The sequence below is a fragment of the Chrysemys picta genome, chromosome 12 (genome assembly GCF_011386835.1).
Source record: "Chrysemys picta bellii isolate R12L10 chromosome 12, ASM1138683v2, whole genome shotgun sequence".
Taxonomy (NCBI): Eukaryota; Metazoa; Chordata; order Testudines; family Emydidae; genus Chrysemys; species Chrysemys picta.
This window is the reverse complement of record NC_088802.1, coordinates 40,526,297-40,539,475: the sequence shown is the minus strand read 5'-3', so window position 1 is coordinate 40,539,475 and position 13,179 is coordinate 40,526,297. Positions and strand designations below refer to the sequence as shown.

Below are 13,179 nucleotides of genomic sequence, written 5' to 3'. Positions count from 1 at the left end.
GACTTGAATGGGATTGCAGGATTTGACTAAAGAGGATTGACTACAGGATGCAGTCCAGGCGGACCTGGCAGCTTTGACGCCTGCTCTCTGAAGTGACAGTCTGTGCTCCCCAGAGCAAGCGGGGGACGTGTTTCCAATAACAAGGCAAGCTAATAACTTCCAAATAGCATGAGGCTGCTTGAAGGGACAAGGTGGCTGAATTGGGAACGCGGCTGGAGTGATGCCCAGAAAAGTCTTGTGTGCTCCTCGCCCTTCAAACACACTTACCTCAGCTCACAGCTGCAAGCATATTTTAGCTTTGTCTGGTGCTTAATCGCTATGTGGACTCAACTGTGTCTCAGCTCAGTCCAAGCCAGAGCTGTGGTGCCCATACACATGGAAATGCTTAGTCTGCCCCCACCCCGCCCTCTCTGGCTCTCCCTTCCACTCTCTCACTAACAGACTTGTGCTTTTGGGGCGATCCTACTCCTTTCAATCCAAAACTGCGGATCCTCATTGACCTGCAGCTTCCCAGACTCAAATTCATGGGGACTGGAACCCTGCACACACTGCCCCACCCTCCTGAAAGAGTTAATCTGATGGAAAAAAATAGCTTTCAGAAGCTGCTAGCCTACCTCAAAGTACATTTGGCCTATGAGAATGTGTCCTGATGATGTAGTGCTTCTTAGCTGGAGTTTCACCGGCTGAGTGGGTTGCCATTTGAGAGTTTTGAGGATGAAGTTCTTCACAATAGCTCAAATATTTGGCCCCAGTGTGCAAGTGGGTTTAGCTGTCATTGAACACAGCTGATTTCCCTAATTGATCAATGGATTCTTAGCACCGAATTTAGCCGGAGGGTAAGAGTGTGACACTCCGAAAGCTAATGCAAATTGTGCCCCATTTTGCCAGAGTTGAATTTGGCCCTTCATGACTATTGCTCCAAACACCGTAAGAACTGAACCTCATACTCAGCAAGCTTGCTCTAAACCTCCCCTAATGTGTTGCCCTGCCAGCCGGGAAGCAAATTGCTCTCACGAATCAAGACTGAGATATAGGCGGCTTGTGGCTATTAGCTCTGAGGAAGAAACACACACATCCATGGGATTTGATGGCAGGTCATCTCCTTTGAAATTGGAAAGCGCCTGCACACACAGGGTGTGATTCACCTTGCACTGGTGCAGGGAAACGGAGAATGTAAAATGCTACCATTCAGATTTTCGCTGAGGTACACGATGAAATGAGGTGCAGGGTAATGGAGAACAGACCCAGGAGGTAGCATAGGGTAACACAACTTTCCACTCACATTGATTTGAAACCATAAGCACCCCTTTGAGGAAGTTACCATCAATGCTGGCCTTGCTGTTAAGCAGCCGTGTTTTCCAGTGAACAGGTGTCATGGTTACTGGGAAAGCCGTGCCTTTAGACCCCCTTTGTCCTCTTCAGTGCACCCCTCAGCTGACCGGCCTGCTTCCTGCACCTCACTCTGGGTGAAACCATGCATCCAACCATTCTTGGGCTGGATCTCCATGTCCCAACCATGTTAGCCTGACAGACCCAACAGGGTTTGGCACCCAAGCGTTTCCCTTTAGGAGCCTGTGGCAGTATAAATTTGCAGTTACACAAACAGCATCTTCAAAACAAAGCACTATTGATTCTTCTGCCCGAAGATACAGAGCACGCAGAGCAAAGGGTTAAACAACAGAGACCTTAGCTACTTATTATTAGTTATTGTTTTATCGTAGAACTTTGGAGTCCCAGTCCTGGACCAGGATCCCCTTGTGCAAGGCGCTGCACAAACACGGAACAAAAAGACAGTTCCTGCTAGAGTGACCAGACAGCAAGTGTGAAAAATCGGGATGGGGTGGAAGGTAATAGGAGCCTATAAAAGAAAAAAACCCAAAAATCGGGACTATCCCTATAAAATCGGGACATCTGGTCACCTAGTCCCTGCCCAAAGAGCTTACAGTCTAAGTGAAGCCTGTCTCCCTTTACCTATGCCCTGGGGTGAAAGTAATTTAAAGGACTTACCGGTATGCCAGAGTTGCGCGTGGGCGTGGCCTCAATGGGAAGAGGCGGGGCCTTTCAAGATTTAAAGGCCCTGGGGCTGTGGCTGGGAGCCCCAGGGCCTTTAAATCACCCCAGAGCTACCAACTGCAGAGGTGGCTGGGAGCCCCAGGGCTCAGGGGTGAATTAAAGGGCCTGGGACTCCGGCCGCTGTGGTGCTCCAGCCCCTTTAAATCACCATGGGAGCCCTGCTGCCGCTACCCCAGGGTGGCAGGGCTCGGGCTAGGCCTGGGGTAGTGGCGGCAGGGCTCCAGCCGCTGCGGGGAGCCCCGGGCCCTTTAAATCGCCTCCAGAGCCCTGCCGCCACTGGGGTAGTCCAGCCGCTGCGGGGAGCCCCGGGCCTCGCTGCTGTGGGAAGGCCTGGGCCCTTTAAATCACCTCCAGAGCCCGGCAGGGCTCGGGCAGAGCTTTAAAGGGCCCCAGGCTCTCCGCAGCTGCTGGAGCCCTGGGCCCTTTAAATCACCGCTTGAGAAGCCGGTCCAGTCCGACACAGCCAGTACACCGCTCCGGCCCATACTGGCTTACTTTCACCTCTGCCTATGCCTTAATCTTTCCTTGCAAGCATTTGTACGTTCCCCTCAACCCAGGTAACCCCGATCTCCGTCTGGGAGAAGCAGATTGTCCGGCTTGCAGCATGTTCTCTCTGTCTCTTGCCTGCCCATCAGCCCCCGCTGACATTGCCTGTGTAGTGCCCCCTCCTTTCTGAGGCAAGCATCTTTACGGTTAAGGACCCTCTTTGATCTTAGGCTTAACCTTGGGAAGAGTAAATTGTTCTTAGCTTGGATGGAGTCAAATAGGGAGGATTCCCTGAAACAGTTTCCCTTTTCTTTCTTAAAGGACACTTATCTGGGTCATTGTTCTGCATTTCCTGCTCCGTTCCTTTAACAACCCTTTGATTTAACTCTGCATATTCAGACAGAATAGCACACAGGTAACCTGGGGGGCATGTGATTTTTATTAAAAATACTGCAAATAACTCCCTCAATCTCCACAGGGCATTGGCCTGAGAGCCAGGAGGTCTATGTTTTATACACCTCTACCTTGATATAATGCGGTCCTCGGGAGCCAAAAAATCTTACCAAGTTCAATATAAGCATTATATTGAACTTGCTTTGAGCCACCGGAGCGTGCAGCCCCGCCCCCTCGGAGCACTGCTTTACCGCATTATATCCGAATTCGTGTTCTATCGGGTTGTGTGATATCGGGGTAGAGGTGTACTACTAATTCATTGGGGTGACCTTAGCAAGTCACGTGATCACTCTGTGCTTTGGTTTCTCCAGATGTATAAAGAGATAGTGATACTTACCCTTCTTTGCAAAGCACTTGAAGATCCTTGGATGAGAAGTGCTAAATATTATTATAGTGTCTCAAGGTCATTTCTGAACCTAGATTCTTGTTATATTCCTATACTGCAGTTGATAGCCAATCCTCAAGGCTGATCCAGCAATCCTTTCATAAAAACAAATACCAAAATCCCTGCAGCCTTCCACATAAGCATATGAACTGACCAGTTATTACTTCGCCATCCACAGATGATTAGTTTAAAAAAAATGGTTATTTCCCCTCCCGGATGAAGTAGGGATGGCTCTAGGCCAGAATTTTAGAGGTGATTCTGTTAGCTTCCAGAGATGCCAATCTTGTCTAATCATTTTCCTTCTTGGAAGATTGTGTGGAGACCTGCTGAGACACCCTGGTGTCAGATTCTTGACCCCACATACATACCCAGAGCTGTTCTGCTGACTCATGCTGGCGTCGGGTTCTTAGGTCCTGCACAGGGTCATCCTCCTGCTGACTCACCCTGGCAGCCAAGCTAAGTGGGTTAGTACCAAGCCAATTTAGAGAGGTTTTGATTCTCTTTCTGAGGCAGAGGGAATTAGGAATAAGAGATGTTATCGGGAGTAATCCTAGAAACAGCCAAGCTCTGGCAGGAAGTTTATGCCTGTTATTTAAGTTAACCATAAAGAAAGAGAGGAGAGGTGTAACAACAATTTTGGCAGCCCCCCCTCATTTTTTAATTACCCCACCCCCGGCCCCGCCTCAACTCCGCCCCTTCCCCAAATCCCCAGCCCTGCTCCCCAGCCCTGCCTCCTCCCCCCAGGCTCTCAAGCCTAGGAGGGAGGGGGAGAAGTGGTGCCCGCGCCCGGCCACTCGGAGTCTCCCCCTCCCTCCCAGGCTTTCAAGCCTGGGAGGGAGAGGGAGCAGCGGCGTGCGAATCAGCTGTTTCGCGTGCCCCGGCCGTTCGGGATCTCCCCCTCCTTCCCAGGCTTGAGAGCCTGGGAGGGAGGGCGAGTAGCGGCGCGCGAGCGGCAGCAGCAGCGGAGGTGAGCTAGGGCAGCCGGGGCACATTTTTAGGGGCAGCATTCTGGCGCCGGCCATGCCGCCCCTAAAAATGTGCCGCCCCAAGCACCAGCTTGTTTTGCTAGTGCCTAGAGCCGGCCCTGGAAACTACTCATCGTATATTCTGTACTAGGAGCAGGGTGGGAATGTCTGCTTACAGGATAGGGTTCTGATATCAGAGATGCTATACAAGCAGTAATACTCAGATCTCAGTGGTTCAGGGTCCAAACTGGCAATCAACATTACCCAAAAGAGCAAAAGTAGTGTGAATTCGTTGTTTCATTTACTATTTATATATCCATATAAAGCACCCCTCAGTGCTCCCTATGCTGCCAAACTGTTCATTGCAATCAGACTGCCTCAAATGTTTGTGGTTATGTTGCCCACTCTATCTGGTCAACAAGGAGGATAGGAGCCTCATACTGGTGCTCCTGAAAGAGCTAGGGTTGAGTCTCCTGCACTCAAGTGCTCTTCTGTTTGGAAAACAGATGGTCATGAGTTCCATTCTGTGTTCTGCACATGGGTGGTTAAGCAGCTGTGTATATGCATGCAGCCACTGAATTGCAATATCCTGGTGTATCATGTTTAATGCTCTGTTTTGACAGTGATTCAGAAAGGGGGAGGAAAGGTGGTTCCAAAATGCAGTTAGGCTTTCAAAGAGTTCTGTTATTTTATTTTCCTAAAGCTGTTGAAAGAGAGGGCAGCTCCAATTTGCCCAGAGCCGTTCAGTTACAACTTAGCTCTTCTGGGTGGGTCCTTTAGAAAACTGCCTTTGACTGTAACAGCGTTTAGCTAGAGCACAGCATGTGCAGCAGAATAAAAGCAAATTACAATGACATAAACATGTGAATCCATCATCAGGGGGTGAGGGGATTGGTTTCAGAATCCATGTATTAGACTGTGACAGTAATCATATAATGGTCCTTTAAATGTCAATGGAGATGAACGTGGTTTAATAGCAACAAATAAGCTGCCAAGCCATGAAGCGTGTAACAAAACAGATGGATGGATAAATCTACCTATCATCTGCTCCCTGCAAAAAAAAAAAAAAAAGAGAGAGAAATAATTCAGGCTTATGTTTGATTGAATGTGTAAATCTCAGAGAGGTGATGTTTTCTTTTATTTAAAAAAACCTCTTTGTTTTCAGAACCATTCCCTGCCATCAGCCATGTGGATGGAGGTGAGCTGTACAAATGAGATACGTAACATTTAAAGCTTGCTGCTGCCTTGACAGTGTTATGCTAATGAAAAATGAAGGCACCAGGGCATAGTTTAGACAATCAGTCAACACCAGGCTGCTGTAGAATCCATACAGATTCCTATCAACTGCACAATAAGAAAGATAGAAGGGGTTGTGTGTGTGTATGAGAGAGAGAGAGAGAGAGAGAGAAGGATGGACGAAACAGGCGGGGTAGGTTACATTGTTTGCTACATTTGTTGTACAATTTCCTTGGCTTTGCTGTTTGTCCGGGCAAGACCTCAGCACATCTTTGAGACGAGTGACCCCAGGGATTTTTATCTAGGCAGAGTGGCAGGCTGCCTTCCACAGCCTAACTCCACTGGGCCATGTGAGTTTCACTTTGTGGAGGACGTATGTGCTGCGAGTCCTTGCAAAACTGGGGGGTGACCACTGCTCATTCGTCCATGGGTAGGCTGCCTTGATTGTCTTTTTGGAAGCAACGCCAGCTGTGCTTTCTTCTTCCTGATTAGTGACATTGTCTGACGATGTCAAAAGACACCATCAAAATGCAAATGGCTTTACATTATGTTTCTGGTGAAAAAGTCATGGAAGTCTTGTGGTCTGTTAGGCTTTGTCCACACTGGAACTTCGTCGGCAAAACTTTTCAGGGGTGTTAAACACACACACACACACACGCACTCCCGAACGACAAAAGTTTTACCGACGAAAAGCACCAGTGTGAACGGCGCTTTGTCAGCAGGAGCGCTCTCCTACCGACAACGCCGCTGCTGCTTGTCGGGGGTGGAAGTTTTTTTCATCAGGAGAGCTTTCTCATGCCGACAAACAGCAGCTACACTCTGCGCCTTTTAGTGGCTCGGCTGTAGTGGCACAGCCGTGTCGCTAAAAGCTCCGTAGTGTAGACAAAGCCTTAGTCGCCTATGTCTTACACTCACACTTGTTCCCTCTCTGGCTCAGTCTACAAGGCTTAGGAAATGTGTGGTTTTCAATTGATTTAGCTTAACTTGGTGGGGGGGAAGGCTTTAACACCCATGCACACACAGCTGTACTACACAACCATCTCAATGCTGTGAAACTGTCTGTCCCTGTGTTGTTGTATTAATTTATATGTAATATATGGGCTAAAGGTGTTAACATAACTCAGTCACTGTCCAACATTAGACAGTGTTAAATAAGGTCTGGGGTTTGGTATGCAGAGACTTCAGCCTGTTTAGTACGTAGCAAACACACCATTCAAAATCCTTTTAACTTTTTGTTAAAAATACAGAAAAGAAGGGAAAAAAGTTAAAGCATTTGAAATGCAAAGTATTAAACACAGCTTTTAATTTAGCAACTTCCCTTATTCCCTTTCTCTTTAGCTGGAGAGAGTTTTTAGAAAGAAACCCCCCTTTGTTTGACTTTCATGGTATCAAAGATGGTGATAACTGTCCTATTGGGGAATAGAAAAGACGTTAGTTGTGATGGGCTAGAGCGGTTGCTGTTGTTGTTTCCAATCCTGTTTCATTCCATGTGGTCTTTGGGATTCAGCTGATACTGGTAGCGGTGGTGGTGTCGTCTGGGTCCCTCTCTGTGACCTGGGTGAGTTGCTTTAAATCACCACATGGAAAGTGTCAATTTAAATAATTTAGGGTTACCATATTCAAACATTTAAAAAAGAGGACACTCCACGGGGCCCCGCCCCAGGCCCCACCCCAACTCCGCCCCTTCCCCGCCCCGGCCCCGCCCCAACCCCACCCCTTCTCCGCCCCCATTCCAACCCCTTCCCCAAAGTCCCTGCCCCAACTCTGCCCCCTCCTCTGAGCACCCCGCATTCCCCCTCCTCCCTCCTGCTCTGATCTTGGTTGGGGGTTGCTAAGTGCTTCCCTGCTCCCCACTCGCCCCGCAGCCCCTATGCCCTTGCCTGCCCTGCTCCTCCTCACCCTGCAGCCTCTGCACCCCCCCGCCCCTGCAGCCTCTGCGCCCCCTGCTCCCCACTCGCCCTGCAGCCTCTGCGCCCCCTGCCTACCCTGCCCCTGCAGCCTCTGCGCCCCCCGCCCCTGCAGCCTCTGCACCCCCTGCCTGCCCTGCTCCTCCTCGCCCTGCAGCCTCTGCGCCCCCTGCCTGCCCTGCTCCTCCTTGCCCTGCAGCCTCTGCACCCCCGCCTGCCCTGCCCCTACAGCCTCTGTGCCCCCCTGCCCCTGCAGCCTCTGTGCCCCCTGTTCCCCACTCGCCCTGCAGCCTCTGCGCCCCCTGCCTGCCTTGCCCTGCCCCTGCAGCCTCTACACACACACCGCCGCCGCCTGCCCTGCTCCCCCGCTCACCCGGCAGAGGGAGAAATGCAGGCTCCACGTGGAATCAAACACAACCGCGCTGCTCTGTGGGGGAGGAGGGAGCGGGGGAGGGACTCTGGCTGCTAGAGGCCCTAGTGGCTGCGAGCGGCTTTCAATCAGGCCAGGCGTCCAATCAGCCGCGCCGCACTCCGCATGAGGGGAAGGGGGAAATCCCGGATATTTCTACTTGATTAGAAATCCCCCCAGGACGGCAATTTAACGCTGAAAAAGCCGGACATGTCCGGGGAAACCCAGACGGATGGTAACCCTAAATAACTAATTTTCATCAATGTTTCCATTTGTACTTCAGTTATTTTCTAAAGGAAGGTGCATCCTCATTGGTTGATATAACCGTTCAATATGTTGATTTATAACTAAATAGAGCCATTACACTAGATTTGGTGCATCTTTTTGTCATCCAGGGGGGTATATATCTATATATCTTTATTTAAGCAATTATATAGCTTAATATTTTCAGATTCTTATTAATTGTACATTTTTAGTATACTAGAAAATGGTGACTAACATTGCTTATTTACTAGATAATTAACTTTTTGCTCATGGTTTGTGTCAAACTGCATTAGGATGGTAACTGGAATTTAATTAAACACAAAACCACATATAAAATTTATTTTTATTAAACAAAACAACATTACATGTTTTGATACGAGAAGCTGATGTATCCAATACATGTTTCATGTTTACATCTAAATTGTTTATTAAACAGGGGGATTAACTGTAGTCAGTGAATTAAACAGATTATTTCAGGCAAATCCTGGGAAAACTTTCAAATGTGCCCAAGTGAAAGTAACTGGATCTTAGGCCTGGTCTACACTAGGCGTTTATGTCGAAGTTAGCGCCGTTAAATCGAATTAACCCTGCACCCGTCCACACTGCGATGCTATTTAGTTCGACATAGAGGTCTCTTTAATTCGACTTCTGTACTCCTCCCCGACGAGGGGAGTAGCGCTAAATTCGACATGGCCATGTCGAATTAGGCTAGGTGTGGATGGAAATCGACGCTAATAGCTCCGGGAGCTATCCCACAGTGCACCACTCTGTTGACGCTCTGGACAGCAGTGCGAGCTCGGATGCTCTGACCAGCCACACAGGAAAAGCCCCGGGAAAATTTGAATTTGAATTCCTTTTCCTGTCTGGCCAGTTTGAATCTCATTTCCTGTCTGGACATCGTGGCGAGCACAGCAGCACTGGCAACGATGCAGAGCTCTCCAGCAGTGATGGCCATGCAGTCTGTGAATAGAAAGAGAGCCCCAGCATGGACTGATCGTGAAGTCTTGGATCTCATCGCTGTGTGGGGCGATGAGTCCGTGCTTTCCGAGCTGCGATCCAAAAGAAGGAATGCAAAGATCTACGAGAAGATCTCTAAAGACATGGCAGAGAGAGGATACAGCCGGGATGCAACGCAGTGCCGCGTGAAAATCAAGGAGCTGAGACAAGGCTACCAGAAGACCAAAGAGGCAAACGGACGCTCCGGATCCCATCCCCAGACATCCCGTTTCTACGAGGCACTGCATTCCATCCTCGGTGCTGCCGCCACCACTACCCCACCAGTGACCGTGGACTCTGAGGATGGGATACTGTCCACGGCCGGTTCCTCAGACATGTTAGGGGACGGGGAAGATGAGGAAGGAGATGAGGAGGGCGAGGCAGTTGGCAGCTCTCACAACGCTGATTTCCCCGACAGCCAGGATCTCTTCATCACCCTTACAGAGATCCCCTACGAAGCGTCCCCAGCCATTACCCCGGACACAGAATCTGGTGAAGGATCAGCCAGTAAGTGTTGTAAACATCTAAACATTTATTTTTAACAAAACAGGAATATTAACAATTAAAAGAATGGGTTGTTCATGATTAGTGTGCCCTAGGCGCTTAACGGTTTAGTAAGGGGCAGTGCAAGTTTTGAAAAGAAATCTAGCAATGTCCGGTTTTCAGTGATTGTCCTGCACAAGCCGCTCTACTGTGTATTCCCTGCTACTGCAGCTACAGTAAAATGCGGTCTATATGTGCGGGGATAGAGCAGTAATCCTCCTGGGACATCTCGATGAAGCTCTCCTGGAGGTAACTTGAAAGCCGTTGCATGAGGTTCTTGGGGAGAGCGGCCTTATTGGGTCCTCCGAAGTACGACACGTTGCCGCGCCACGAGATTATCAGGTACTCGGGGATCATTGCTCTGCACAGCAGGGCGGCATACGGCCCTGGTCTTTGGAGGCTTTCCCGGAGCATTCTCTCTTTGTCGCTCTCGGAGATCCTCATCAGGGTGATGTCGGCCATGGTGACCTGCTTTTAATTAGGTAGGGGAATGTTAGTGTTGGGACTGCTTTCCCGTTCCTTTACAGAACTGTCACCGCTGGTTTGCAGCCACGCGGTGGAGGCGGGAGAGGGGCAGCCGAAAGGGATCGTTCCCGGGGACAGCCGCGAGGGGGTGGGACAGGGGCAGAGTTCCCGCTTGCCGGATTGCTGGCAGCAGGGACTGACATTGATTTAAATGTGAAATGAGGCCAGTGGTAATATAAAAGTTTTAAACTGCCACAAGTGTACGGCTTACCATGTCTGCCTGCAACAGAAATTCCGTTGTGCTGCCTCGCTTCTCAAATGTGCTGTTCAAGACCCCAGGCACAGAATGCGAAGGCCGAGAATTCGACCTTGTGCTGAGTGCGCATGTGAAAGGTGCTGTGCATGGTCTTGTTCACAGAGAAAGACTATGTTCTTTGTTCACAACTACATTTATCTTTCAGAGGAATTCACTCCCTTTTTCCCATTTCCACAGCCCCGTCTGCGACTGTCTCACAACCTAGCCTGGAATCACACTCCCAGAGGCTAGCGCGGATTAGGCGTAGGAAGAAGAGGACACGGGAGGACATGTTCTCTGAGCTTATGGCCTCTTCCCAAGCCCAGGCAGCACAGCAGACCCAGTGGCGGGAGAACTTGACCCGAATGCACCAAGCCAACATGGATCGGGAGGAGAGGTGGCGGCAGGAAGACCAGCAGGCGACTCTAACGCTGCTTGGACTACTGAGGGAGCAAACGGACACACTCCGGCGCCTTGTGGATGTTCTGCAGGAACGGAGGCAGGAGGACAGAGCCCCGCTGCAGTCCATCTCTAACCGCCCTCCCCCGCCACCAAGTCCCATACCCACCTCACCCAAAGTGCAAAGAAGGAGAGGCGGCAGAGTCCCTGCTAACTCTCACTCCACCCCTGCAGAGAGCTCTAGTAGCAGAAGGCTCTCATTTCCCAAAATTTGAAAAGTTCTTTCCTTCCCGCCTGACACCAGCCCACGTCCAAGTTTCACCTCCCAATGCCATGTGTAGTTGATAATAAAAAATTCGTTTCTGTTAACTACTGTTTCAATCATGTTCTTTTGGAGGAGGAGGGGAAAGGGGGTTGGAAATTGGACAGGACAGTCTCCTTTGGCAGGGTACATAGTCGGGGGCAGGCACAGCAGCAGGGCACATACACAGTGCAGTGATGCAGTGACTAGTTGCCCCGGTTAGTCTGGGAGGTTGTTTTGATGTAATGTTGGGGGGGGTGGGTTGCTCTGTGACTTTGTGGCGGGGGAGGGCAGTTACAGATCTTAAGCGCCGGTCCTTAGACAGGATCACAGAGCCACACAGCATGGGATCTGTAACCGTCCTCCCCCTGCCACAAAGTCAAATAGACCTCCCATACACACAGTCCCGATCAGGAGGGGTGACAGGCTCCGTTGAAACAAGCATCCCACCGCAGCGGAGCCTGTCAATCCTTGAGTTTAGAAGCTGCATTCGCATCACAACACTAGACCCGCCCCGCACCACAGTCTGCGTCCCAGTTTTAAAAAATTCCCGCAAAAACAGTATTAAAGAAAACGGTGTGCTTTAACAAAGTAGAACTATTTTTATTTCGACACGTGTGTTGGAGGGGGGGTGAAGGGGGTATGTAACTGGATAGGATAGTCAACATTACCTGGGTAAAGAAACGGGGGCAGGTTTAGCTTCTCAGTACACAAACTATAAAATCACAGGTTACCCTGCTCACTCAGGAACTTTGCTTTCAAAGCCTCCCGGATGCACAGCGCTTCCCGCTGGTCTCTTCTAATCGCCCGGCTGTCTGGCTGTGAGTAATCACCAGCCAGGCTATTTTCCTCAACCTCCCACCCCGCCATAAAGGTCTCCCCCTTGCTCTCACAGAGATTGTGGAGCACACAGCAAGCTGCTATAACAATGGGGATATTGGTTTCGCTGAGATCACAGCGAGTCAGTAAGCTTCTCCATCTCCCCTTGAGACGGCCAAAAGCACACTCCACCACCATTCTGCACTTGCTCAGCCGGTAGTTGAAGAGTTCTTTTTCAGTGTCCAGGGCGCCAGTATAGGGCTTCATGAGCCAGGGCATTAGCGGGTAGGCTGGGTCCCCGAGGATGACTATAGGCATCTCCACATCCCCAACAGTTATTTTGTGGTCCGGGAAGTAAATACCTTGTTGCAGCCGTCTAAACAGACCAGAGTTCCTGAAAACACGAGCGTCATGAACCTTGCCCGGCCATCCCACGTAGATGTTGGTAAAACGTCCCCTGTGGTCCACCAGTGCTTGCAGCACCATGGAAAAGTATCCCTTTCGGTTAATGTACTGGGTGGCCTGGTGGTCCGGTGCCAGGATAGGGATGTGAGTTCCATCTATGGCCCCACCGCAGTTTGGGAATCCCATCGCTGCGAAGCCATCTATGATCGCCTCCACGTTTCCCAGGGTCACTACCTTTGGCAGCAGTACATCAACGATTGCCTTCGCTACTTGCATCACAACAACCCCCACGGTAGATTTGCCCACCCCAAACTGGTTCGCGACTGACCGGTAGCTGTCTGGCGTTGCAAGCTTCCACAGGGCTATGGCCACTCGCTTCTGTACACTCAGTGCAGCTCGCAACCGGGTGTCACTGCGCTTCAGGGCAGGGGACAGCAACTCACAAAGTTCCAGGAAAGTTCCCTTCCGCATGCGAAAGTTTCGCAGCCACTGGGATTCATCCCAGACCTGCAGCACTATGCGGTCCCACCACTCAGTGCTTGTTTCCCGTGCCCAGAATCGCCGTTCCACGGCATCAACATGACCCATTGCCACTGTGATGTCCTCGGCGCTGGGTCGCCTGCTTTCTGACAGGTCTGTGCTACTCTCAGACTTCAGGACATCACCGCGGTGCCGTAGCCTCCTTGCCTGACTTTTCTGCATCTGCCTCAGGGAAACCTTTATGATAAGCTGCGAGACGTTGAGAGCGGCCACAACTGCAGCGATGGTCGCAGCGGGC

The 13,179-nt window shown here is 50.5% G+C and overlaps 1 protein-coding gene across 1 annotated transcript; it reads left to right on the top strand.

The window, feature by feature from the left end:
• Nucleotides 1-8,704: 8,704 nt before the first annotated feature.
• Nucleotides 8,705-11,245, top strand: LOC135974787 (uncharacterized). The gene is made up of 2 exons (XM_065563386.1): nt 8,705-9,681; nt 10,676-11,245. The coding sequence occupies exons 1-2, from the start codon at nt 9,105-9,107 to the stop codon at nt 11,149-11,151; spliced, it is 1,053 nt and encodes a 350-aa protein (XP_065419458.1). The 5' UTR covers nt 8,705-9,104; the 3' UTR covers nt 11,152-11,245.
• Nucleotides 11,246-13,179: the final 1,934 nt, after the last annotated feature.

Excerpts from the sequence above, each read along its gene's own strand:
- LOC135974787 (XM_065563386.1), top strand. The coding sequence starts at position 9,105 with ATGCAGAGCTCTCCAGCAGTGATGGCCATGCAGTCTGTGAATAGAAAG. Across the intron at positions 9,682-10,675 it reads ATCTGGTGAAGGATCAGCCA|CCCCGTCTGCGACTGTCTCA; the intron begins GTAAGTGTTGTA and ends CCATTTCCACAG.